The sequence below is a fragment of the Pelophylax lessonae genome, assembly GCF_965119305.1.
Source record: "Pelophylax lessonae genome assembly, chromosome: 11".
Lineage (NCBI taxonomy): Eukaryota > Metazoa > Chordata > Amphibia > Anura > Ranidae > Pelophylax > Pelophylax lessonae.
Window position 1 is genome coordinate 34259311 of NC_138778.1, and position 27617 is coordinate 34286927.

The following is a 27617-nucleotide window of genomic DNA, read 5'->3' on the forward strand; positions in this document are numbered from 1 at the left end:
ATCTTGGGCGACTACCTTCGCCACTTCGTTTCCTCCCGTCAAGACGATTGGGTCGACCTCCTCCCGTGGGCAGAGTTCTCCTATAACCACAAAGAGTCTTCCGCCACCAACAAGTCTCCCTTCTTCGCGGTTTACGGTCGTCATCCTCTGCCTCCTCTGCCGTTATCCTCCTCCTCCGGTGTACCTGCAGTGGATGACCTGGTGCAAGACTTTTCTGCCATCTGGCGTGAGACGCGCCTGTCCCTCTTACAGGCCTCATCCCGCATGAAAATCCAAGCGGACAAGAAACGTCGGTCTCCTCCTGTCCTGGTTCCTGGGGACAGAGTTTGGCTCTCCTCCAAGTACGTCCGCTTCAGGGTTCCTAGTTACAAGCTTGGTTCTCGTTATTTGGGACCCTACAAGGTCAAGAAGAGGATCAATCCTGTGTGTTACCAACTCCATCTCCCTCCCTCCCTTAAAATTCCCAACTGTTTTCATGTCTCCCTCCTCAAGCCTGCGGTCTTTAATCGCTTTTCCCCCAAGAATCTTCCTCCCACGCCTGTATCCGGTACCTCGGATGTCTTCTCCGTTCAGGAGATATTGGCCTCTAAATTGGTCAGGGGGAGAAGATATTTTTTGGTGGACTGGGAGGGCTGCGGTCCTGAAGAGAGATCCTGGGAGCCAGAGGAGAATATCTTGGACCGTAACCTCATCCTCAGGTTTCTGGGTACCAAAAAGAGGGGGAGACCAAAGGGGGGGGGGTACTGTAACGCTGAGCGCTCCGGTCCCTGCTTCTGGACCGGAGCGCTCGCAGCGTTCGTTCCAGATCCACTCACCTGTGCCCGCTCCGGCTCCCTCCTCCGCTCCCCGCTCACATGGTTCCCGGAGCGCGCGCCCCTGCACCATAGGGCGAGCGCGCGCAGGTCGTTTGAAATTTAAGGGGCCTGTGCACCAGTAATTGGTGTCTGGTCCAAACCTCCCTTCCTGTTTCCTGTGACCTGTTTCCTGTTTCCTGTTTCCTGTGACCTGTTTCCTGTGACCTGTTTCCTGTTTCCTGTGACCTGTTTCCTGTTTCCTGTGACCTGTTTCCTGTGACCTGTTTCCTGTTTCCTATATAAGTGACCTGCCCCTTCCAGCCATTGCCGGATCTTTGTTGCCTTGTTGCCTTAGTGAAAGCGTTATTTGTGTAATCCTTTGCCTGTTGCCGAACCCTTTGCTAACGACTATCGCCTCTGAACCTGTGCTGCCTGCCCTGACCTTTGCTACGTCTGACTACGCCTCTGCCTGTCCCTTTTGTACTACGCCTATATCAGCAGTCGGTGAGGTTGAGCCGCTACCAGAGGACACGACCTGGTAGTTACCGCCGCAGCAAGCCCATCCCGCCTTGCGGCGGGCTCTGGTGAAAACCAGTAACTACTTAGAACCGATCCTCCGGTACGGTCCACGCCAATCCCTCACTGACACAGCGGATCCACTCCCTGCACCGCTCCTGCTACCAGTCCGGACCCTGACAGTATACAGTACATTGAATCCATTGGAATCCATCAATATAAAGGATGTTCATAGGAAGTTATGTATATACAACTTCATCTTCACTTGCACGGGTCTAGACTGACTCATGAACTGGTACCAGTACTTTCTCTTTGTCCTTAGACATACTGTATATCCCAATTGCAAATTGAAAAAGATGGCTTTGCTAGCTTTTAATAAACACATACTCACCTGTCCCACAATCCAGCAATCCCAGGAACCCTCGGTTCTCTCCCTCACCTCTCCCTAGCGCTGGCATCATACATGTGGGCATCCAGCTGTGAGAGCTTGTGACTTTGCAGCCGGGTGCGCAAGTTGCGCTGCGCCTCCTCAATGGCCGGGCAAACTTCTGGGACCTGTGACGTGTCCCAGAAGATTGCAGGCAGGGAAGGAGGGAGGGGGAGAGGAGAACTTCTGCTCAAGTCACCTAGGCGGCCTGAGCTAAAGTGGGAGATGGGTATCTGTAAAAACTAGGTACCCACTCCCCCCCCCAAAAAAATGACATGCCAACTAAGGGTGAGGAGTCCTTAAAGTGGAACATCCACTCTTGGGCGGAACTTCGCTTTATGTTACAGTTTTTTCATGAGCTGCAAGATTGTATTGCTCATAAATCCCCTAGATCAGAACTCACTACTCTGGAATATACATCTGCAACTTTACATGTTGCAAATATAACATACTACAGTTCAAATTGTGTATACATAACTGTTGACATCTAAAATTTTAATTTCTGCAGATGTATTATGGTGAAGGAATACTAAATCTCCCCAGGCAAATATGAAGGAACCAGCTATTAAGATAATTGTGAGATGAACGGACTGATCTTAGCGGTCTCTAAACTGCGGCCCTTTGCATTCCTTTACCCTGCCCTTGGGGAAGTATTCCTCCCGATTCTAAGAGACACTAACAGTGGGGCATAATTCTTACCATTAACACCAACGATGGGGCATTATCCCTCCTAATGATAATAAATGATGGGCCACTATTCAATTCAACTAATACCAATAATAGGGCACCGATCCACCAACTAATACCAATAATAGGGCACTGATCCACCAACTAATACCAATAATAGGGCACTGATCCCGCATCTAATATGATGGGGCACTATTTCTGAAAATAATACAAATAATGGGATGCTTTTCCTCCAACTGATGCCAAGGATGGGGCAACATTCCTTTAAATAACATAAAATATGGGGCACTTATACCAGTCATGGGGCAGTATTTCTCCTCCACTTGACAACTGGTTGGAGGTAATTGTATATTGTAAATTGTAAATAAAGTTTGGAGACCCCTGATCTATATGATAAGTCCCATGTGTTGAATGTTTTAAAACAAAATCATAAAGAATGTTTAAGGATCATCTTTATGATATTCATTCTGTGAATTTCATTTTACCTGTGGCTGGACATGTGATAATAAAACTTAAATGGATTGTAATCCCTCAGTTTTTAAGCATTTTCAGCATCTGGTTTAGTCACTTACTGAGTATGCAGCTTCTTTATCTTCTAATCACTTGCCAGGAGAGCGTAAATGTACGTTCTCCCATTCTCGTTGTGTGCTCTATGATCTGCCGAGTCCTTGGGAGTACCCAGGGCAAAGGGCCAATTACAGCAGGCCCTTTAATACATGTTCAGCTGTTAGCCAATGACAGCTGATCACAGAAGTAAACAGATGCCAGTTAATGTTTTTTTTTTCCTTCATTTTGTCAGCATGAAGAAAAGAAGAAAGCCGTTAACCGGCTTCTGTTAGAGGGACATTAGTTCCCTTAGTGCCCACCAGTTCTGCTAATCAGTGCCCTCCAGTGCTGCTAATCGGTGCCCACCAGTGCCATCTATCAGTGCCTAACAGTACTGCTAATCAGTGCTCACTAATGCCACCTATCAGTGCCCATCAGTGCCTCATCATCAGTGCCACGTATCAGTGCTGCCTATCAGTGCCTATTAGTGCCGCCTATCAGTGTCACCTATCAGTGCCCATAAGTGCTGCCTATCAGTACCACCTCTCCGTGCTGCCTATTAGTGACCATCAGTGCCACCTATCAGTGCCACCCATAAGTGCAGCCTCATCAGTATCCATCAGTGCAGTCTATCAGTGCTCATCAGTGAAGGAGACAATTTACCTGTTTGCAAAATTTTATAACAAAATATGAAAAACATTTTGTTTTTATTTTTTCAAAATGTTTGGTCTTTTTTGTGATTAAATGTGATTAAATATCACCAAAAAAATGCTCTATTGGTGTAAAAAAAATGATAAAAATTACATTTGGGTACAGTGTTGCATGACCGCACAATTGTCATTCAAACTGTGACAGAGCTAAAAGCTGAAATTTGGCCTGGTCAGGAAGGGAGTATAAGTGCCCAGTAAGGAAGTGGTTAATCCTTGCCGAATCTTCCAGATTAAATTTATAGGATGACCGCTGCACCAGGTTTCCTGTTTCGGGGTGGCTTCTTTCTCTGGCAGCACCTTGAGCCACCCTTGTAAGCAGTGATTAGAGTTGTGTCTCCCTACACTGTTTGCATCAATAGACACACAGCCCTATAGCCTATGATGGCAAGCCACTCCCCTGTTCCTCCCCCTTTCCCCCCCCCCTTCCCTCTCCAAATTATCAGGCTGGCTGTAGACTGCAATGTCTACTATGAAGGCACCCCATACATCAGTCAGTTTTTTTGAACCGTGGGTTGAACGAAAAATAAACTAGCCCAATGCCCCCGTTCACACACTTGAAGTAGAATGTGGTATTTCTCCTGCTAAGACTTCCCTGTTATCAGAATACACTAAACTGCACTGCTGGCTATAGCCCAAAATTCCGACAGAGTGATTGTACAGAACTGGATTGGTAGATCAACTTCTGTACAACCACAGTGCCCATACATGGATCACATTTTTGAATCCATGTATAGCCAGCTTTATTCTTTCCAGTGAAGACCAGAAGTTCAGGGAAACAGCACCAATAGAAAAGCAACATTGAAAGTTGTAACACTGTAAGAAAAAGAGGAGAGTACACCGGCCTCGCGCACAGGGCTGCTGTTAGAAATCGCGGGGCCCCATACAGACTACCTGGCACGGCCCCCCCCAAGAAAATATTAAAGATATATTTAGCTAAAATTACAACAAAATCACTATTATCAGACACAAATATAACATAACTCGCATAATTCCTGCTAAAACTAAAAAAAAAAAAACTATGTTAAAGAGGAAGTAAACCCTCCTCTGACACTTTTACCTATAGGTAAGCCTATGATAAGGCTTCCCTATAGGTACTGTAAATATCTCCTAAACATGTACCGTTTAGGAGATATTTACCTTAGATGCATCCAGTGACGTCACTGGCGCATGCGCTCTGAATGAACGGCCGCTGGTGCTGTTCCTTCAGAACTCCGTGCCATGACCGTCAGCTCCTGCGTGCGTGCGCGGGAGTGACGTCACCGCGGCTCCGGCCAATCAGATGGCCGGATGCCGTGATCCCGGAAGACGGGCGACTGGACATGTCGCCCGTCATACAGCTAAGCGGGCGGCACGGCGGGGGCTCGTTCTAAGGTAAGTATTTTCATAATGAGCTAGTATGCGATGCACAGGGTGCAGGATTTCAGGGTGAAAAAGAAAAAAAAAAAAAAGGGTTTACAACCTCTTTAAATAAAAAATAAGATGAGATGAGAAAAATATACAGGCTGGGCAGTTGGAGCTCAGTGATCAGAGAGACAGAGAGAGAGAGAAACAAAGTTACAATTTACAAATAAACTCCTGAGCAGAGATAAGTGCTGGGAGGGGGGCCCACACAAGGGAGGGGGATTAGTGAGGGACGACTGTCTCTTTCTCAACAGATAAAAGCTGATAGCAGGGAGAGGGACAGATCAGATTCAGGTGCTGGAGGAAGATTTCTGTATTTGTTGTCAGTCACTAATCCCCCTCTCTGTGTGGGCCCCCCTGTGTGCTCGGGCCCCCTACAAGAGGGCTGGTGGTCCCCCCCTATCAGCGGCCCTGCTCACGCATTACCCAAGTGGTGTTTAATAATGTGAAATAAAAGAAGATATACTCACAAACGAATCAATCATAAAAGCATATCAGGGTCCACAATGGACACAAAGCGATTAGGTCGCTGAGACTGCTCCCAGCAAGTCGTAGGACCATCCACATGGCTAATTGAAAGTTGTAAACTGCAAGTGCTGAGGTAAAAAATTTAATAAATAGTTTAATGGGGAATATTTATTATATTGTGCTCTTCTCTGTGTGCCACCATTGGAAGCTGCATTCCCTGGGATAGTAACACAACTATAAATCCATCTACATGATGGAGAAATGCAATCTTTGTTTCCTATATACTGTGAAATACAAATAAAGTAGCACATCTTTCATAGCAGTAGCAGAAATAACGGTTATCTTCATATGTATGTGGGAACAGTCGTCACTTAAAGAGAAAGCATCTAATTAGATGGACAAATATTAGATCTTCGTCTACATATGGCATTACAACATTCAGATTTGCATATGTTTTGAAGTAGTTCCAAGAGTATCATTGATACTTATATGGATGTATGAAGGAAGAAATTAAAAACTTATTACACTCCTTAGCCTCCCTGGCGGTCTGATTATGTCCAGATTTCTGTACTAAAAGCGGTACATTGTTTTGCATGGAAATCTGTTGTTTTATATTTTAAAACTCACCTTCCCCTGCGATCCCCCGCCGTCCTCCAGCCATCCTCCCCTGCAGTACTCCCCGCCGTCCTCCCGCTGTCCTGCGCTGGCGTCCTCCCCCGCCGTCCTCCAGCCATCCTCCTGTTGTCCTCTCGCTGTGTGCTCGGCCGATGCCGACACCTGTCTTCCGGTTCCACCCCCGAGCATTGCGATGCAGGGGGGTGGAACCAGCGGCAATTCCAAAAATGTAAATACACTAAATGAGATGATACAAAGCTGTAATCCTAACGGATTATACTGTATGATGAAAGGGTGTTATAGAATATTTAAAATCTTAAAAAATTAATCTAAAACACTAGCAGCGCTAGAACCAGAACTTGTGTGTACAAACAAAAAGTCCTTCAAAACCTCATAGGATGTATAGGCATTTAGTCCATAAAACACTTGATCAAATGGAGTCCATCAAAAAGAGTAAGGGAGTGAGAGATCTTGACTATTCACCAAGCTTCCACCACCCTTCTGTGCTCCCCCCCTATTTGAAACACTCACCAGAGATAGGTGAAAAATTATCCTTCAAATTTATCCACCAATCAACGGGTGTAGGACTCACAGCTGGACAACACCTAGATCCTTCCTCCTCAAATGGTCCTCCGTCCAAAGCCACATGCAAATGAACAAAGTGGGGGCGACAATAGTGTAATTCCGCAAACTGATGATGATCTCCGTAGTTGACTTTCCAGTCTCCCGGTGATCGGTGATTACCAAGCATTTTGCCCAGGCACGTCTGAAAAAACCTGAAAGTCCTCCCCCGGTTGAAAAAGGCTGGTCTAGAGGACTTTTCATGGGCAAGAAGCTGCAACTAGTTCTCTGCACTAAGGTTGGCGCCTATGATCTTTGTATTACTCAGTCTTTCCATAGTTCTTTTGGCCAAAGATCAGGATCACTCCAGTACACTGATCATAGAGATCTAACCCTTCAACACCATGGCTATGGAGCACTAGACATAATTGCTCACTGCAGTGGAATGATTCTGGGTTTTGGCCAGGAGACTAGAGAAACACGCCAATTAGTAGAGATATTCAATACACATGGACAATACATTTTGTGCTAATTTTTTTTAACAGTTTTCCTATTTAATTTGCATTCATGTGTTAAAGATAAGTAGTAAGGGAAATTTCCCCAATGACAGTACCAGCAACAATAAAAATTTGGCAAGCATTTGAACCATCATTGATTCGTTCCAGTGAAGTTACACTTGAAATCAAGGCTAACTGACATGTATGTAATGGTCTTTAGATATTAATTAGATAAATATTTTTATTCTCAATACACAATTGAAACAGAAGCTAACAGCTATCATACCACCCTGTACATTAAATTTCAAAGTAAAATGTTATTAATTTTACCTCCTGTTGTGGGAACAAGACTTGCAGTGAACTGTAGCTTGTCTTCAGCTTTCACGGGTGCATTGAACTGCATTGTTATCGTAAATTCCTGTCCGCGGCGTACTACCAGGTCATTGCCCATGTAAGAGTCACAGTTGTGTTTGGATTTATTAGATTGGACCTGTAGGTCATAGTTGGTCAACTGCAGACCTGTGGGGAAGAGATTATACTGTTACATAATCTTTATTAAAATTGCTTGTACAGGTGTTACAATAAAATAAAATCTTTATTTGATTAGTATTAGTAATTTCAAGTATGAAGTCAAGGAAATTTAACAGAGATAACATCGTATTGGGGGACTTCAATTACCCCGACATTGACTGGGAAGAGGGGACTGCACACTCACAGAAGGCCCGCCTATTCACGGAAACCTTACTGGATAATTACATGTCACAGTTGGTGGATTCCCCCACCAGAGAAAACGCAGTCCTGGATCTATTGCTCACTAATGACCCAGACATAATCTCGGAGGTAGGAGTCCAGGACAACCTGGGCTCTAGCGATCACAGGATGATCACATTTAGTGTAAATAACAACATAACAAGACAAGTGGGGAACATAAGAACCCTAAACTTCAGAAGGGCAAGCTTTCCAAAATTGTACTCAATGATGGAAAAGGTAAACTGGGACCAAACCCTGGGATCCCTGACCACAGAGGAAAATGGGAATGCTTTAGGAACATATTAGGCAAAGGCATCTTGCAGTGCATTCCTATGGGAAATAAATTTAGAAGAGACAAAGCCAAACCTGGCTGGCTAAACTGTAGCGTCATAAAACTTATTAGGGGAAAAAAATTGGCCTTCAGGAAATATAAATCAGAGGGCACAGTATCGGCTTTCGAGCAATACAAGGAGGCAAATAAGAAAAGTAAACAAGAAATCAAGATGGCTAAAATCAACTTTGAGAGACAAATAGCGGAGGATAGTAAAAAAAACCCAAAGAAATTCTTTAAATATATCAACAGCAAAAAAACTAAGGCAGAGCATATTGCACACATAATTAACAATGATGGGAGGATGGTTACAGAGGACACTGAAAAAGCAACCGTGCTAAATGCTTTTTTCTCGTCAGTCTTTACACAGGAAAAGGAGGGGTACACTGACCATGACTGTATGGTTAGTAGTAATAAACAGGACTTGCCACCATGGCTAACAGAGGGGGAAATCAGGGAAAGGCTGGATAAACTTAACACAAACAAATCACCAGGACCAGATGGCATACATCCGAGAGTACTCAAGGAACTCAGTAAAGTTATATCGAGACCACTGTTCCTGATCTTTGCTGACAGTATTAGGACAGGAGATGTACCAAGGGATTGGAAGAAAGCTAACGTGATTCCAATATTCAAAAAGGGCCAGAGGCATATCCCGGGAAATTATAGGCCTGTCAGTTTGACATCAGTAGTATGTAAACTTCTGGAGGGGATGATAAGGGACTATATTGTAGAGTTTGCTAAGGACAACAACATCATCAGCAGTAATCAGCACGGGTTTACAAATGGGCGTTCTTGTCAAACCAATCTCCTTACATTCTACGAGGAGGTGAGCTGTGAGCTAGATAGGGGGAGACCAGTGGATGTGGTGTACTTGGATTTCGCTAAGGCGTTTGATACAGTTCCCCACAAGCGCTTAATTTATAAAATAAGGTCTGCAGGTATCGATAGCAGGGTTTGCTCTTGGATACGGAACTGGCTAAAAAGGCGGGTCCAAAGGGTAGTAATAAACAGCGCATACTCAGACTGGTCTGAGGTGGTAAGCGGGGTCCCCCAAGGCTCAGTCCTGGGACACACCTTGTTCAATTTATTCATAAACAACATTGAGGTCGGGATCAGTAGTTCGATATCAGTTTTTGCAGATGACACAAAATTGGGCAGGGCAATAACTTCACAACATGAAGCAGATATCCTGCAGAATGACCTGGACAAAATAACAGAGTGGGCAACGACATGGCAAATGAGGTTTAACGTGGAGAAGTGTAAGGTTTTGCACTTGGGGACTAAAAACATAAAATCACAATACACGTTAGGAGGGGAGCCCTTGGGGGAATCAAAAATGGAGAAGGATCTGGGAGTATTGGTTGATGATAGATTAGGAAACAGCATGCAATGTCAAGCGGCAGCTTCCAAAGCCAACAGAATATTAGCATGCATAAAGAAAGGGATGCATTCCAGAGATAAGACTATAATCCTTCCACTTTATAAAACTCTGGTCCGACCGCATCTGGAGTATTCCGTCCAGTTCTGGTCGCCAGTCCTCAGGAGGGATGTGTTGGAGCTGGAGAGAGTCCAGAGAAGGGCAACTAAACTAATTAGGGGATTGGAGGACCTTGACTATGAAGAGCGTCTACAATCGCTCGATTTATTCTCCCTGGAGAAGAGACGTCTGAGGGGGGACATGATAGCAATTTATAAATATCTTAATGGGGATCCCAGCTTAGAAAAAAAGCTGTTCATTCGAAGGGATTGCATGAGGACTCGAGGGCATACAATGCGATTAGAGGAGAAGCGTTTTAACCTCAGGCAACGCGGGGGGTTCTTTACTGTTAGGGCAACAAGATTGTGGAATTCTCTACCACAAGAGGTGGTTTCTGCGGGTAGTATGGTGGCTTTCAAAAGACTCTTAGACTTACATCTCAAGGATCAGAACATTCAGGGGTATGGGAGATGATTACAGCCACACATGCCTACACAGGTTGAACTGGATGGACTATTGTCTTTATTCAACCTCACCTACTATGTAACTATGTAACTATGTAAGATAACACACCTTTAGATATGTTAAAATGTTTACTTACAAAGGGGATTTTAAGGTGCCAATAAAAAAACAGATATCTGCATACAGTTTCACTTTATTTTACAAAGACATATAAAAGCATAAAAATATTAACAGTCAAGGTTCAATATGGCAAGACTTTAAAAAGGTAGTAAACACAAAACCAAGAACATAATATTGCAGCTTACCAATCATTGGGAGCGGTGGCTGCATCAGTTTTGTTTTTTAAGTGTAGCACTACTCCCATGGGAGCTGCATGATGCGGATTCCCCTGGGTTACCCAGAGCAACGACTTAGTAATTCATATTTTGGAAAGATGCAGAGTGTATCTTTTTGTGTCTGTTCCCTACTGTGGTAGTTATTAATTTGGAACCACTAATCAATATGAGGATAGGAGTTGCCTGTCTATAAAATGTCCAGAACAATAACAACCACCATTGATCCAAGTAATGAATCATATATCCTCTATAATGCAAAGCTGATTCATGCTGTGGAACAGAAAGCAGCTTAACGTCATATCTTGTGTTCTGTTTCATCAGGAGAACTGTGGTATATAATTATTATCAAATAAACCATATGCATTAACCCATGTTGCAAACCAAGTGTTATATATCTTCCAGGTGGGGGATCACAGGAGAAATACAAGTACAAATACCTCAGATGAAGGTATCAGTGTAGTGATTGATCTAGGACAATCAACATCTACTTTGCGCTATTTTATGGTGACTGTGTTGCGTTGACTTTTGGCACTTCCACTGCAAGTACCGGCTCGGCTCTACTCGGCCCTGCTTGGCCCGGTTTGCTTTTCCACTGCTGGTACCGCATGGTACGGTGTTGGAACGGTTCGGTACGGTACGGTATGGTTTGCTTTTCCACTAAAGTAGTGCTAAAGTTAAGTGGTTGGGATGTGGGTGGGATAACAAAGATTCTCTGACCAATCAGTGGCTAGTAGTGACTGCATGCAAAGGATTGTGGGATATGGTACCGGGTATGGTACCTCTTGGAACCACAATCGAGGTGGTACTGTTTTTGAGAGCCGTACCGTTCGGTTCCATGCAGTGGAAAAGCGCCGCCGTACCGTACCGAACCGTTCCTACACCGTACCATGCAGTACCAGCAGTGGAAAAGCACAAAAGCGTGCCGAACCGTTCGGTTCCATGCAGTGAAAAAGCGCCTTTTGATACCTTTGTGCAGTGCCATCTTAAGAGCATCAAAGGGCCCGGGCAATGCAGTGCACTAGGGCCCTGCCTACACAATCAACCACGAGAATAAAAATGCAGATTATCAATAAGGCAGTGCCAGGCTAGTGTCAGCTTCCAAGTTCGGCGGCTGGGTCCGGAGAACACACACAGACGGGAGTCAAACTCAACTGTCCTGTGTGTGCCTGTTCCCATGGAGGCATTCCTGCAGTTGTGGGCTCCCCCTCCACAGTCTAAGTGGCCTGACAGCAGTTATTGCTGTCTGTGCCCCTATTAGGGAGATTCACCCTCTATATTTGTCCTGTTTACTATTATCATTAAAAGTGAAAGTTATAGAAAAAGCTCAATTTTGGGTTGTCCCCAGAAAAATATTGGATAGAAAATCTTTCAACGGGGACACTAATTCTGATGAAGGAGTGAAGGAGTTCCCTTAATTTGCAGGGACTTCCCCTCACTTCCTGTTTGGTTATGGGACAGGAAGCGAAGGTAAACCTCAGCAATGGGACACCGATGGCGAAAAAAAATCTCACAGGGGTTCTCCTTCCTTGCTCTATCCAAAATGAAAAAAAATTTTGCCTATTGTTCTTCTTTAAACTGACGGAAATGTTTGGATGAACATGAAATATCTTCAACATTACAGAATGAGCTCCTACATCTCACCCTCCTTCTCTTGACCTTCCACACCCACACATCCCAAAGCTCCTTCTCTCTATCCTGTCATTGTTAAAGAGAAATTAAACAATATCCTTATTCTCCAAAAATAATTCATACACATCCACTACCTAATGGCCCTATTCTATTTTAGGAGCGAGCAAGAGAGGGTGGCTGATGGCTACTTTCCTATATACAGTGGGACCATAGAGAATGAACATAGCCACCCTCTAAAAAAAAAAAAGACTGAAGAAAAAAGGAATTTGAACATTTGGAGGAGACTGAGAGCAATGGAAAATACCTTTTAAAATTAGAGTAACATCAATCCCTGTAATGCCTGCCCCACCCCTCCTCACTGCCACCACCATATTTGAAAGACTGGCAGGTTCAGAGACATGCCAAAGGTCACTGCCTGGCCTTTGGGACCTGGCACATCTGCACATGTGCTGAGTTTCCCCACACATGCTCAGACACTCAACTATTTACGACCTGCATAACTATGCAAGTCCTCAGGTATTTAAATAGAAACCCCACCTATGAACAGATGTGCCAAAGGTCTTTGCCCACATTTCCTCATGATTGGAATCAAGTGCAACATCATTCTCACCTTGGTGAGAAAGGGGAAAGTACTACAACGAAATACAAAAAAAGTCAACAGCACATAATACAATTTTTTTTCGAATTGTGGGACAGGGACGGTCTGGAACTAAGTTCAAATAATTTGTCTTTGGGGTGAAGATCTGCTTTAAAGCGGAGTTCCGGGCACAAAATCAACCTAATCGATTTTGTGTCCATCCGCTTGCTCTTCTTCACCTGAAAAGGATTTGGATAGTTAGGGTTATTTTTTTTTTTTTACTTACCTTGTAATTGTAGAAAGAAATACTCACCTATTTTCCACTTCCTCCCTCTGTGGCTGCGGCCCGCGCCGTCACTTCCGGTTTGCAATGATTCTTGGGAGCTGAACGTCATCGCTCTCAAGAATCAATGCGACGGCACCGGACCCGCTCGTCACTTCCGGTGCAACGCCACATTCATTGCTAAACAGCTTCTGGGCATGCCCAGAAGCTGTGGTGGAATGCGGCGCCGCACCGGAAGTGATGAGAGGGGTCAGTGAAGGCGCATTCTGGGAGAAGAAGACACGGAAGAGGACGCAGAAGAGGATCGCGCTGGCTTCAGCTGCCCACAACAGAGATGGCAACGCTGGAGAAGAAATTTTAAAAGTGAGTATTTCTTCTTGCAGGTAAGTGCGAACCGGGACAGATCAGAGGCTAGCCATTGTGGGATGTACTAGCCCTGACTGTCCGGGGGTATGTTCATTGAAAAAACGATTCTGTGCCCGGAACTCCGCTTTAAGAATACAAAAGCATTTTTTTTTTTTTTTAACCAGAGTTTAGTGTCAATTTAATTCCACTGGGACAGGTTTTTTGTGCTCCATTGAAGCTCTTCTAGACCCAACCACCCCTTCCTTGTAATATGCAAGGAAGAGTTAGAACCTTTGTTAGTTTTTTGGTGCCTTCTGTGTGCCTGTTGTAATGCTTTCCACATGACTTTCTGTCAGTACAGGAAGTAATATGAAATGTATCCAATGGGAACAGAGCTAAAAAAGAAACATATTCATAAAGTTAGGGCAGGATTACATTTCTGTTTTTATTGCTGTTCATGCCTTCCCATTCTAGCGATGACCACATCCTCTCTTGTAGGGGTGACAGAGGGACACGAAGTGAGGTGAAATTTCCCTTACAGGATCCATTACAGGAATAAATACTTTACCCAAAGCTTTAACAAAAATTGGGGCTGGAGTTAGGCTTTAATAGGTATGGGTGTTACGGAGTTAAAGTCAAACTAAAAGTAAAACCTTTTTTGATAGAGTAAGGGAAGGTTAACTACTTGCCGACCGCTCACATTGATACTACTGCGGCAAAGTGGTTAGTTATCGTCCAGCGACGTAGACCTACGTCGCTGGACTCCTTACCTTGTGGGCGGCGCGCGCGCCGCCGGAGGCTCACTCCCGCTGTATTCAGTCACAGCAAGAGTCGGGCCAGGGAAGGTGCGGCGGTGATCACCGCTGCTCTTCCCCGATCTACGGGGATCGAGTGTGGAGATCCGCCTGCTTGTGTAAACAAAGCGGGCGGATCTCTTAAGTGACAAACAGTGACAGATTGCAGGATTCAGCATAGCTGAACCTGCGATCAGTGCCTGTGTCACACAGTCCCCTCCCCCCACACACATCAGTAAGCACCAGGCATACATTAACCCCTTGATCACCAATAAAAGTTAACCCCTTCCCTGCCAGTGTCATTTTTACAGTAACAATGCATATGTATAGCACTGATTACTTTAGTAATGTCACTGGTACCCCCAAAAGTGTCAAAAATTTCAGTCAAGGGTCCGATCTTTCCGCCGCAATGTCACAGTCCCGCAAAAAAAATCACAGATTGCCGCCAGATCGCCGCCATTACTAGTTAAAAACTATAAAAATAACATAAATTTCCTGTAGTTAGTAGCTGTGATAACTTTTGCGCAAACCAATCAAAATACGCTTATTGCGATTTTTTTTACCAAAAATATGTAGCAGAAAATAAATTGGCCTAAAATGTTAAAAAAATGTAATTTTTACATTATTTTGGGGGGGAATTTCATATAAAAAAATGTGAAAAATATTGTTATTTTTTCAAAATTGTCGCTCTTTTTTTGTATATAGCGCAAAAAATAAATATCACACAGGTGATCAAATACCACCAAAAGAAAGCTCTATTTGTGGGGAAAAAAAAGACATAGATGTAATTTGGGTACAGCATTGCATGACTGCGCAATTGTCTGTTAAAATAATGCAGTACCAAATCGCAAAATATGGCCTGGTCAGGAATGGGGTAAAATCTTCCATTCTTAAAGCGGTTAAAAATATGCTCATCGAGAATTTTTTTGTGAAAGACATGTAGCTAAATACATTTTGGCCTAAATATGTGACAAAAATTGAATATATTGGATATTTTTTAACTGTCAAAGTAGAAAAATATTGTTATTTTTTCAAAATTGTCGCAATTTTTTATTAATATCGCAAAAAATAAAAAGCGCAGAGGAGATAAAATACCACCAAAAGAAAGCTCTGTTTGTGGGGAAAAAAAGACGTAAATTTTGTTTGGGTACGACGTTGCATGACCGCGCAATTGCCAGTTAAATTTGCACAGTGCCGAATCGCAAAAAGTGGCCTAGACGTAAGACAGCAAAATCCTCCGGTGGTAAAGTGGTTAAAACCCCTTGTCAAGTTTTTTTTTTTTTTTTTTTAATTTGCCATCTGTGTCCCAATTTTTCCTTTACTTCCTGTCCCACAGTTACAACAAGAAGTGAGGGTAAATCACTTCAAACTAAGGAAATCCCTGGTTGTCACCCGAAATAGTGTGCCCATTGGAAGATTTAGTCTATAATTGTTCTTTCACTTTTGATGATAATGGTAAATAGGACGCATTGCGGCGGTAAACCTCCATAATGGGGATACAGACAGCAATAAAGACCTAATAGGTGCTCTAATCCCTCTGCATCTTATCCAAAACTAATGTAGCTCTGCCCCCTTGGGAGCTGCTGAGTGTGGATTCCCCTGGGTTACCCATAGCAACAGTCCGTAAAACTTATCACTTTAGGACTTGGCTCAGACAATGAACAGTCCAGGGGATTTGGTTTTTGTGTTTTATTTTAGAACTTGGATGGGAGAAGGGATGAGTGGGATACTCCAACTTCAACTATGCACAATTTCTGAGGACAACTGACTGTAATGAGTGCGGCAAGGCCACTGCTTCACCTTGCCACTAAAGTGAAGTAGAAAATAGATTCCTGACTGAATTTCTCTTCAGGGTTCTGACTTGGCACCTCCTTTCTCACTTCCCGTGCATGCTAGCCCCTTGTCCACTCACTCTCCACTGGAGTGGTCCCCTTCCTGGGCAGACCCCTGGCAAGCTTCCTGGTACTCACTGACACTTTTTTCCCTGGGTTGCTCTGCCTTCAACTCCACTTGTCAGAATCTTGGACCTCCTGGCTCAGCATCACACACTTGGTCTACTAGGCTGACTGCCTGTGACCACCTTCCTTGCAGACAGGAGGAGAGACAAACCGTTACCCTCCTCCTGGGACCTGGCTTCCTGCGCAAAGACACCCTGTCACATGTGCCCTTGGCTTTTATGACCTATCCCAGGATGCACCACCCTTGTGCCCTCCCACAGGGACAGCCACAAAAGCCTGTATGTCACTGGCCGGGTTTCCTCCACTGTCCAACACGCTCCCCTATTGGATACAGTGGGGACACTCCCTCAGACCAAGTGAATCATACATGGACACATGTAACAGACAAAACTACTGATCAGGATCCCCTGATAAGCAGATGGAGCAAAACAATGCCTTTACCTAGCACGTACCTAGGAGGGTGCTACACAAAAAAAAAAAAAAAATGTCTTGAGTACACTCTAATTATTTGGCAGCAATAACAAAAGAGCTGACAATTTCCCAAAAGCTGACAATTGGATAGGTATATAAAAAGATTCATTCAATTGTCCACTTGATAATTGATAACGCCAATATTCAGCCGAGGGAAAAAGACCCGGCTTGTACCTATATGCTTATAGTTTTGGTCATTCAGCATGGTGCGGGTTTATCGCTCGAAAAGAGAGTTCTGCTGTTGGTGTACTGGTGCGCCCAGAAGTTTAAAGTGGCAGCAGGCAAATCTCGAACCTCCTTGTACCTGTTTATGAAACCGGCTGCAAGTATCAAGGATGCACCTTTAGTATAGACCCAAAACTCTGATGGCTTGATACTTATTCCGCCTTATAAATGAGTAATAGAATAAATGACAATTGCTGAGTATTTGTGATGTTGTAAAGTCAGTCACAGTATGCAGATTAGATGATATGTGCTTTATGACGTAAAAAAAATGTTTAATGGTGTTCACATAACAATGTGAGTAATATGTAATTGTTAGTCGAAAAAAGACTACTAACATTCCAATTTTAAAGGTTCGATATAAGGAGGAAACATAAAAAAACACAAGGTAGTGGAACACTCATGTATTCAATTATTTAAAATGTGTTTTCTTAAAGGATTTGACCACTCAAATTATTGGTCTGGAAAAGTAGCTGGTAATACTTTTAAACATTGTACCATTAAAGTATAACTAAGGGCAAAACTTTTTTTTTAAGTTTTGGACAGTGTGGAGAGAGGTTAGAACCCTTGTCAGTTTTACTTGCTGTCTGAGCCCACATTAAGGAGATTCACCCTCTCTATTTGTCCTGTTTACCATTATCATTAAAAGTGAAATTAAAAGAAAACCCCAAATTTTGGGTTGTCCCCAGAAAAGTAATAAAGGGGAAATCTTCCAATGGGAACACTACTGCTGGTGACACTAGTTCTGGTAACCTGGGCATCCCTAAGGAATTCCCTTAATTTGTAGGGATTTCTGCCCACCTCCTGTTTGGCCATGGGACAGGAAGTGAAGGTAAATCTCTGCAATGGGAAACAGATGGTATAAAAAAATAAAAAAAATCTGACCGGGTTTATAACCCTCCCTTCAGTGGCGGCCGTTGTGTTGGGGGCGCAGGGGCGTCCGGCCCCCTAATCTGCATGTGGGGCGCCGGACACATGGAGTTCAATGGGGTTTTTTTTTTTTTAATCTCCTGATTAGAGCCAGAGGCTCTAACAGGCTTCAGAAGAGGGTGGACCCGGGGCGCAGAGCAGTGCGCACCAGGCCCACCCATTGTGTGACAATGGGGGCACGCTGTAGTAACTCTGCATTGAATGGAGGCATGCTGTAGTAATGCTATATTGAATGGGGGCATGCTGTAGTAAGTCTGCATTGATGGGGGCATGCTGTGGTAACTCTGCATTGAAAGGGGGCATGCTGTAGTAACTCTGCATTGATGGGGGCACGCTGTGGTAACTCTGCATTAAAAGGGGGCATGCTGTGGTAACTCTGCATTGAAAGGGGGCATGCTGTGGTAACTCTGCATTGATGGGGGCACGCTGTGGTAACGCTGCATTGATGGGGGCACGCTGTGGTAACTCTGCATTGAATGGGGGCACGCTGTAGTAACTCTGCATGTAATGGGGGCACTTTGTAGTAACTCTGCATTGAATGGGGGCACGCTGTAGTAACTCTGCATTGATGAGGGCACAATATACTTTGTTACTGAAGGCACCTTTCACACTTTTGTGACCTCAAAGTCATGCAATTTTTTGCCGCGTTTTTTGCCGCAAAGCAGTGCCTTTTCGTTTTTTTCTGTTTGCGTCCCCCTAAAAATTTTGAGCACCAGCGGCCACTGCCTCCCTTACTCTATCTAAAAGGGAAAAAAGTTTGCCTTTAGTTCTACTTTGATCCTTTATTGTACTAACTGAGCTGTGAGCATGTTTGTCTCCATTCTTACTGCAGATTGTCTAAAATATTCCATAGACTTGAGGGGATAAATTGTTTGTGTAACACATTGCCTAAACTAAATGGACTAAAGAAGGCCTGAGTGCAGTAGTGGCAACAGTTCAGTAGTTACTACTGTACAAAGCACAGAGCGGCCACAATCCTCTACTTTTTGGGTCCACCGACGGTGTTCCTGGCTCTTACTCTCTTGCTTGGAGGCCCCAATAAGAAAATGATTCCCATGGGGGTACTTGTGTTGACTCACTCTTAAGCCCTGCTGCTGTGTCTATTGTCACAGGCAGCAGGACTCGGCCCTACCCCCTGCTCTCTCATCACTGGAGTTGATAGATTGCAAATCTGCCCAATGGGGAGGTAGACAGCGGCAAGAACTGCTGCTCTCGTGCACAACGCTGGATCGGATCAGGCTCGGGTAAGAAAAAGAGGGAGACTCCTATAGCAGAGAAGGTAAAAAAAACCTTGAGGCTTTAGAACCACTTTAAAGAGGTTGTAAACTCGTTTAACTTTTTTTTTTTTTACAACTAGAAAGAGAAACACATAATAAGCTAGTATGCATCGCATACTAGCTCATTATGAAGTAGTTACCTTAGAACGATCCCCCGCCGAGCCGCCCGCTTACCTCTATGACGGGCGACATGTTCAGTCGCCCGTCTTCCGGGATCGCGGCATCCGGCCATCTGATTGGTAGGAGCCGCGGTGACGTCACTCCCGCGCACGTGTGCGGAAGCCTACGGTCACGGCACGGGGCTCTGAAGGAACGGCACCAGCGGCCGTTCCTTCAGAGCGCATGCGCCAGTGACGTCACTGGCTGCATGTAAGGTAAATATCTCCTAAACGGTACATGTTTAGGAGATATTTACAGTACCTATAGGTAAGCCTTATCATAGGCTTACCTATAGGTACAACTTGCAGAGGAGGGTTTACTTCCTCTTTAAGGTAAAAAAAATCTCTTAGGCTTTAGAACCACTTCAAAAAAAGGTGGCCTTAGACCAGGGGTCTTCAAACTATGGCCCTCCAGTTGTTCAGGGACTACAATTCCCATCATGCCTAGTCATGTCTGAATGTCAGAGTTTTACAATGCCTCATGGGATGTGTAGTTCCACAACAGCTGGAGGGCGAGAGTTTGAGGATCCCTGCCTTATAAAATCTGCAAAAAAAAATGATGTGGTTGATATCTGTATTTCGGTTTCCACTAATGGGTCGGAGGGCTTTGCTACAGTGGTGTCAGACTAAAGGTTTGCTGCTTCAGCTGTAAAGGGATGACTTTCGATAAGTGGGTACCACTATCTGTTCAAAAGAAGCTGGCCTAACCACCTGGTCTCTGACGAACGGTCCTGCTGAAAACTAGCATTCGATCAGCGCTAGCAGCCAATGGCTTCTGGGAGTGTAAAACCATGACAGGGTTTTTTTTAATAGCGTTCTCTCTACATTTGTCTATGGAATACCATGTATAATTTTAATTGATATAGATTGTCTTTAGATTAGTAGGAAACATATTAGTAGTGAAAAAACAGTAAAAATAAGCCATAAGTATGTATGATAGAAGGCTTCCCAAGAAGTACAGCATTCACAGCATTTTTTATATTGCAGGTTAAAGTCCGCAGTAAAATGCCACTTAGCCTAACCGTAGCAGAGGAACAGGGCCGGATTAAGAGCATCATGGGCTTGGTGCTGAGGACTTTGAAGGGCCTTAAGGGCCGTGCCTTGGCATGCACCCAGAGGAGGAAGGGTGCAGCCATGCATGCCTAATTCAACATGGGATGCTGTCTCTGAAGCCCATAAACACATCCATGCATCGGCAACTGTCCCTCCTTGTCCGGCCTTCGCGCTGTGTGGGGAGGTTCTGAGGGTGCTGCCTGGGGAAGCGAGCATAGAAGCCAGACTTCTGTGTTTACAAGTGACAGAAGAGCGGTAACAGTGAATATGGCCAACCCGGGGCCTATATTAAGGTAGGGGCCTGGAGCTGCAGCTCCAATAGCCCCTACGTTAATCTGGCCCTGCAGAGGAATGCTCCATTGTATTCCTAAAAGCCATATAATCCATTGGTCTCCAATGTTTTCAGTGTATAAGGTAAAAATCAAATTTAAGCAGTAGCAGTGAGACATACAGGGAATAAACTATTCATAAGAACTCAATAGGAAAATTATGCCTAAAGTAATAGGCTGTCACTACGAACCTTCAATACATTCTGCATCACTGACTAGGAATAAGTATGGAGATTGGGCACTTTGACTTTACTTTTACTACACTGGCTACATGCTTGTTCTGGATCTGTGACTCAATGTTTTCAAGATAGAGAGAATTGGGCTATTATTATTTTTTGGCAGACATCAGCTTTAAAATGCAACATAAAACTCTCCTTACCATTTGTTGATATTATATAAGTTAGATTGTTTTTGACAAAAATCATTATTATTGGAATTATATAATGTAGCATATGTTTGCTAAGAGAGTCATTCAAAGCTTAGTGCTTGCTTAGGAGGCCGAAGTGAGAAGGCTCTCAGGGATTTGGATGCTCTACCCAACACTGATTCCAATAGTGAGCTCATTCCCCTGTTGTTAGATTTCCAGCACCTGCTCAATTCTAATCCATAAGGCATGGATGTAACAAGACAGAAAAAACATCCCATTAGAAATACTAAGACAAGGACCCTACTTTATGTCTTCCTTTTAATTATTTATTAAGACGGCCAATTGGAAACCTCAGTGAATGTTCAATTTAAATGAGATCACACAAGATCACAGAAATATCTTCATATTTAGTCCTTTGCTTTCAGGGAAGGGCCCTCTAGCTAACAAATTAATGAACAACAATTCATATATTATTGGGCAGAATATGGTAAATGATCCAGACCTTGAACTTGAATTTTGAATTAATTTAGGAGACTGAGAGCAATAGAAGGTGATCTTTTGAGCTAAAATGCATAGTTAAATATATATTTATATATATATATATATATATATATATATACACAAACCCAATTCCAAAAAAGTTGGGACACTGTACAAATTTTGAGTAAAAAAGGAATGGACTAATTTACAAATCTCATAAACTTATATTTTATTTACAATATAATATAGATAACATATCAAATGTTGAAACTGAGACATTTTGAAATGTAATGCCAAATATTGGCTCATTTTGGATTTTATGAGAGCTACACATTCCAAAAAAGTTGGGACGGGTAGCAATAAGAGGCTGGAAAAGTTAAATGTACATATAAGGAAAAGCTGGGGGACCAATTTGCACCTTATTCGGTCAATTGGCAACATGATTGGGTATAAAAAGAAGCCTCTCAGAGTGGCAGTGTCTCTCAGAAGTCAAGATGGGCAGAGGATCACCAATTCCCCCAATGCTGTGGCGAAAAATAGTGGAGCAATATCAGAAAGGAGTTTCTCAGAGAAAAATTGCAGAGTTTGAAGTTATCATCATCTACAGTGCATAATATCATCCAAACATCCAGAGAATCTGGAACAATCTCTGTGCGTAAGGGTCAAGGCCAGAAAACCATATTGGATGCCCGTGATCTTTGGGCCCTTAGACGGCACTGCATCACATGCAGGAATGCTACTGTAATGAAAATCACAACATGGGCTCAGGAATACTTGCAGAAAACATTGTCGGTGAACACAATCCACCGTGCCATTCGCCGTTGCCGGCTAAAACTCTATAGGCCAAAAAAGAAGCCATATCCAAACATGATCCAGAAGCGCAGGTGTTTTCTCTGGGCCAAGACTCATTTAAAATGGACTGTGGCAAAGTGGAAAACTGTTCTGTTGTCAAAAGAAACAAAATTTGAAGTTCTTTTTGGAAAACTGGGATGCCATGTCATACAGACTAAAGAGGACAAGGACAACCCAAGTTGTTATCAGTGCTCAGTTCAGAAACCTGCATCTCTGATGGTATGGGGTTGCATGAGTGCATGTGCATGGGCAGCTTACACACCTGGAAAGGCACCATCAATGCTGAAAGGTATATCCAAGTTCTAGAACAACATATGCTCCCATCCAGACGTCATCACTTTCAGGCATGACCTTGCATTTTCCAACATGACAATGCCAGACCACATACTGCATCAATTCCAACATCATGGCTGCGTAGAAGAAGGGTCCGGGTACTGAAATGGCCAGCCTGCAGTCCAGATCTTTCACCCATAGAAAATATTTGGCGCATCATAAAGAGGAAGATGTGACAAAGAAGACCTAAAACAGTTGAGCAACTAGAAGCCTGTATTAGACAAGAATGGGGCAAAATTCCTATTCCTAAACTTGAGCAACTTGTCTCCTCAGTCCTCAGGCATTTGCAGACTGTTATAAAAAGAAGAGGGGGTGCCACACAATGGTAAACATGGCCTTGTCCCAACTTTTTTGAGATGTGTTGATGCCATGAAATTTAAAATCAACTTATTTTTCCCTTAAAATGTTACATTTTCTCAGCTTAAACATTTGATATGTCATCTATGTTGTATTCTGAATAAAATATTGAAATTTGAAACCTCAACATCATTGCATTCTGTTTTTATTCACAATTTGTTCAGTGTCCCAACTTTTTTGGAATCGGGTTTGTAAATTAAAAGGGTAGCTGAGTAAATAATAAAAACATGGCTTATGAGAGGATCCCTGATAACTCATGAGGAAGCATCTGCTGGTCTTTGAATTCATGACAACCTGCAGTCATTTAGTCAACAGTTATGGAGAATTGAAAGCAGTGTCACTTGTGTTTTCTACAATTCCTTACCTCTTCTCAGTCTGAAGAGGGAAGGATCAACCTGGTTGCACCACAATCTTCCAACTTGTTGCAAAATCTATGTGAATGAGAACAAGCTATTCCAGTGTTGGAAGTTCTTCTGGACTCCTCCTAGCTGTGCCATTAAATAGCTCATCCCCAGTCCAAATGTGGCATCATGTGGCACATTTACCCTTAATCAGCCCATTTATAAGACATTGATAATTTTGGAGACAGCCTGGCTGGAATCCACAGACATCAGATGTGTCGAGCCTAAAGCCTCGTACACACGCGTCGAAATTCGGCCGGGAATTTTCGTCCGACGACCGATCTGCCGATTTTCGGCTTGTTAGTATGATGCTTCCGACAACCCACTCCGACTTTTCGGCCCAAAAAATCCTGGTGTGCAGGCTATAAAATGTTTGTCCTCCGTCAAAACACGTCCGATTTTCGTGCAGTCAGTACAGATGTCGACAGGGAAAAATCTTATGAGCAAGACTGGGCATGCTCAAAGAAGAAAGAACACAAAGAAAGCAAACCAACACATGACATCACTTCTGAAGTAGAATTTTGTCGTGCGGGAAAATTCGCGTGCAGTCTAGGCACATTCCAACCAACAAAACACAACTCTGGACAAAAGACGGACGACCGGTCGGCGGAAATTCGTTGCGTGTGTACTAGGCTTTATAGATTGCTGAGCATTGCTGAAAGGTTGTTATGGCCTTGTCAGGCAAACTACTCTTTAAGACCAAATGACCAGGCAAAGCATAGCTGTAAAAATGGTCAGTGACATAGACAGCTGATGTGCTTAAGCTAGCCTTAAATTTTTACAATTTTGTTTGAAAAGGGTTGTTTTTAGAATGTGCCTTCGATTATTTGAGAGTTAAAGGGAACGATTCAATAAGAATAAGGAATCAAAGGACAAGGATGAACATTTTTTTGTTTGGTCTAATGGGAAGGAACAAACTTCAAATCATTGAATAAAATCCCAACTAAGAAAATCGTAACCAGCCAAATTTGTTTGTATAAATACAACGTATATTCTACAAAAATTAAGATATTGACATAGTACAACAAAAAATAATTTGAAATTAGTTCATGAGTCCATGAAGGCACCATTGAATGGTTTGACAAGCAATTTTTTACTCTCCCACTTGAATGAAATTCTACAGGCGTATGTTTTAGACAAGGCACATTGTATATATGAGATGTCTACAAATACAAAACAATTCCTCAGGAGTGCTATGTTTCACCAACAGATGTTTGCAAAGACAGAGCCGCTCAGGTGAGACAATGTTTCCTGGTGCGAGTCGGATCCGTCACCCAGATAACATGCAAAGCAAAAAGAGATGACCGCACACAGGATCTTGATGAAAACATAGTTTTACTCCTCATCACAGGTAACAAACTTGACAGTACATCACAGGAACAAGTAAAAGGTTGACGCGTTTCACGATACTGTAGATTCTCCACACCTGCGGTTATGAGTATGTGATCTACAGTATCGTGAAATGCGTCAACTTTTTTTCTGTTCCTGTGATGTACTGTCAAGTTTGTTACCTGTGGTGAGGAATAAAACACTTCTGTTTTCATCAAGATCCTGGGTGCGGTCATCTCTTTTTGCTTTGTATGTTTCACCAAACCATAAAACCAAGTTCAACATTTTAGGCAGACATTTCACTTCTGGCTGTATTGTTCACATTACAGCATATTCATTTGACATAATGGGCAAATAAAGGTCTATTTAAGGTTAATTCTCTCCTCTGGCTACATTTGTACTCTTTTATGCAGTGAATTCACAGTATGGTACATTTCAAATAGTCTTTATATGCATTACCTTTAATACCAAGGATTAGTGCATTTTGACACAAACCAAACCTGAGCTACAGCAAGCAGAATATTTTAAATCTACTCCATGACAAAAGCAGAGGTGTGAACGCAACCTAATGCCAACCATCAATGCTCAAGTAAAGAATAAATTCATAAAATCATTACCAATTTAACCCTAAGGCATACACATCTATCAGAACACCAATTAAATACTGTTTAGAAAGCATGCATGATTTATGCCTTTACTTTATATATTTACTTTACTATATTATACTTTATGTATAATTTAAAACCAAGTCCTTTCAAAAGTGATATATTAGTTTTGGTTTGAATTTGAGTTGATCTGAATTGAATATTAATATTACACTTGTACCCAAGTTCCCAACACTGATTATGAGCAGTTTTCATTTTTTATAGTTAAACATCTAGTTAATAAATGTTTTTACAATTTGGAGAATGTAGCAGGAGGCATCTCCCTAACTGACAAAAGGGTTGGGTTCACACTAGCTGCGGCCGCGGCTCACAGCTGGGGGTCCAGTGCGTCCCAGGTGCAAATCAGGTCCAAATTTTTGGCTGACTTTGCAACTGAAATGGACCAGAAAACGCACAGGACCCTGCTCTAATGTGGAACGCAGCCACCCCAGAGCTGTGTGAACTGGCTCCATTGAGAGCCAGTCCACTTTACTGTCATGCAATTGGATGGGGGGGAAACCGCATCCAATTCGCATCAGTGTGAACCCAGCCTCCGTGATACAAGACGCCAATTAATGGGTTCAGCCTATTGGTTTATCTAAAATGTAGGCTTTTGGCGAATTTAATATTTCAAGTGTAACTAATCATGCTGTTTATTCAATAAGAATTGCAGTAAGTACAGTAAGTCCCCGTTCACACTGAGGCGACCTGTGAGGCGACCTGGTCACCTCACAGGTCGCCGTAGGTCGCCTTCCATAGGGAAGCTGCGGACCCGTTCTAATAGGAGCGACACAAGTCGCTCCGACATAGAAAAAGGGTCCGGAGCTTCTTTGGGGCGACCCGGAGCGACCGTCATAGACTTCAATGTTATGAAGTCCGTGCCGGCCGCTCCGAGGTCGCGGCGCGCTGCTCGCACCGCGACCTCGGAGGTCGCCCCGGGAAGTCGGATCGCCCCAGTGTGAACGGGGCCTAACTGTAAATTGAATTCGTCAATGCCAATGGATATCACATCACTAAACACACTCTAGCAGGTACAGCCAGTCCCTGAGTTATGCACATCCGACTTACATACAACTCATACTTACAAATGGAGGGAGACAACAGGAAGTAAGAGGAAATTTACCCCTAAGAAGGGAAATTCACTCTTGTAAAAGTTATCATGAGAAAAAAGGTGTCTCCACTGAAGCTTTATCACCAATCCTTGTTTCCACATCAACCCCAAATTTTCAAAATCCAATTGTCTCAGGGACACAAAGTGAGGGAAAATCTTCTGAACAGGGGCACAGACAGCCAAAAAAAAAACAAAAAAAAACAATACAGGGGTGTCAACCCTTCCCTATGTTATCTATCGAAAACCTAAAGAAAAAATTTGGGCTGGAATTATACTTAAAAAATTTACCTGTTCCAACTTACATATATATTCAACTTAAGAACATTCCTACAGAACCCGGGGACAGCCTGTACCGATGTTCAATAGTTCAGTTCTTTATCTAATAAGAGTTCCAGTAGGTGATGGTAAAATGAACTCTGTCCCATTTTAAAATGTTTTGGTCCTTGTACATACCTGATGAGAAGCCTCCAGCTCCTGCCATGATGTGTATGTTGATACTTCGGTGTCTATGACTATTGTGTGTCTCGAGTAATCACAGCTAGCATATATATAGTGACACATACTCGTTTGGATTTTAATTACTATTATTCATAATTAGCTGGGTGGATCACAGTGTTATATTGATTTGCTGTTGCAATTGTTCCTAAAGCATAAGTACACCAAGTAGGTGTCAAAAGCAAATGTAGCACGTTACATTTCAGTTCGTCCTATTAGCTACCTAAATAGTTATCATTAGTTATCATAGCTCTTTGGGATTCCATTAGTGATACCTGTGTACCTGGATGTGTGTCAATTCTGAGAGTTTCCCAATCTTTTCATTTATTTTGTGGTAAACAGGACCGGGCTGAAGAAGAAGCAGGAGAGTCACCTACCTAAGGTGCTCTGCTGCGTTAGGGTTCAGATGGGGCATGGACTTACCTGCCACATTTCCGAGTACAAACAGGTTTTTTTTTTTTTGTGGCCTTAATCCTATTAACCAACTGTTTATTTTTGTGTGCCAAAACTCACTGACATCTAACATGTTTTGTGGCTATTTATCTCCCTGCCCAATTATTTTCCTGAAAAGTCACACTTTTGCTTTTAGGGTCTATTGCCATTGATGTCATTGCGTTCTATGTGATCTACAGGCTATCTAAT

General features: G+C 43.1%; 1 protein-coding gene across 2 annotated transcripts in view; it reads right to left on the bottom strand.

Annotated features, from left to right (window-relative positions):
* LOC309567151 (protein-glutamine gamma-glutamyltransferase E-like) overlaps positions 1-27030 on the bottom strand; it is an 85011-nt gene extending 57981 nt beyond the window's left edge. For both annotated transcript variants that reach the window (XM_082272498.1, XM_082272497.1), the window contains exons 1-2: positions 26934-27030; positions 7553-7741 (exon numbers count right to left, since the gene is read on the bottom strand). In XM_082272498.1, coding sequence (XP_082128624.1) covers positions 7553-7741; positions 26934-26961 — 217 coding nt within the window. In that variant the 5' untranslated portion in view covers positions 26962-27030. The remainder of the gene's footprint in view (positions 1-7552; positions 7742-26933) is intronic.
* Positions 27031-27617: the final 587 nt, after the last annotated feature.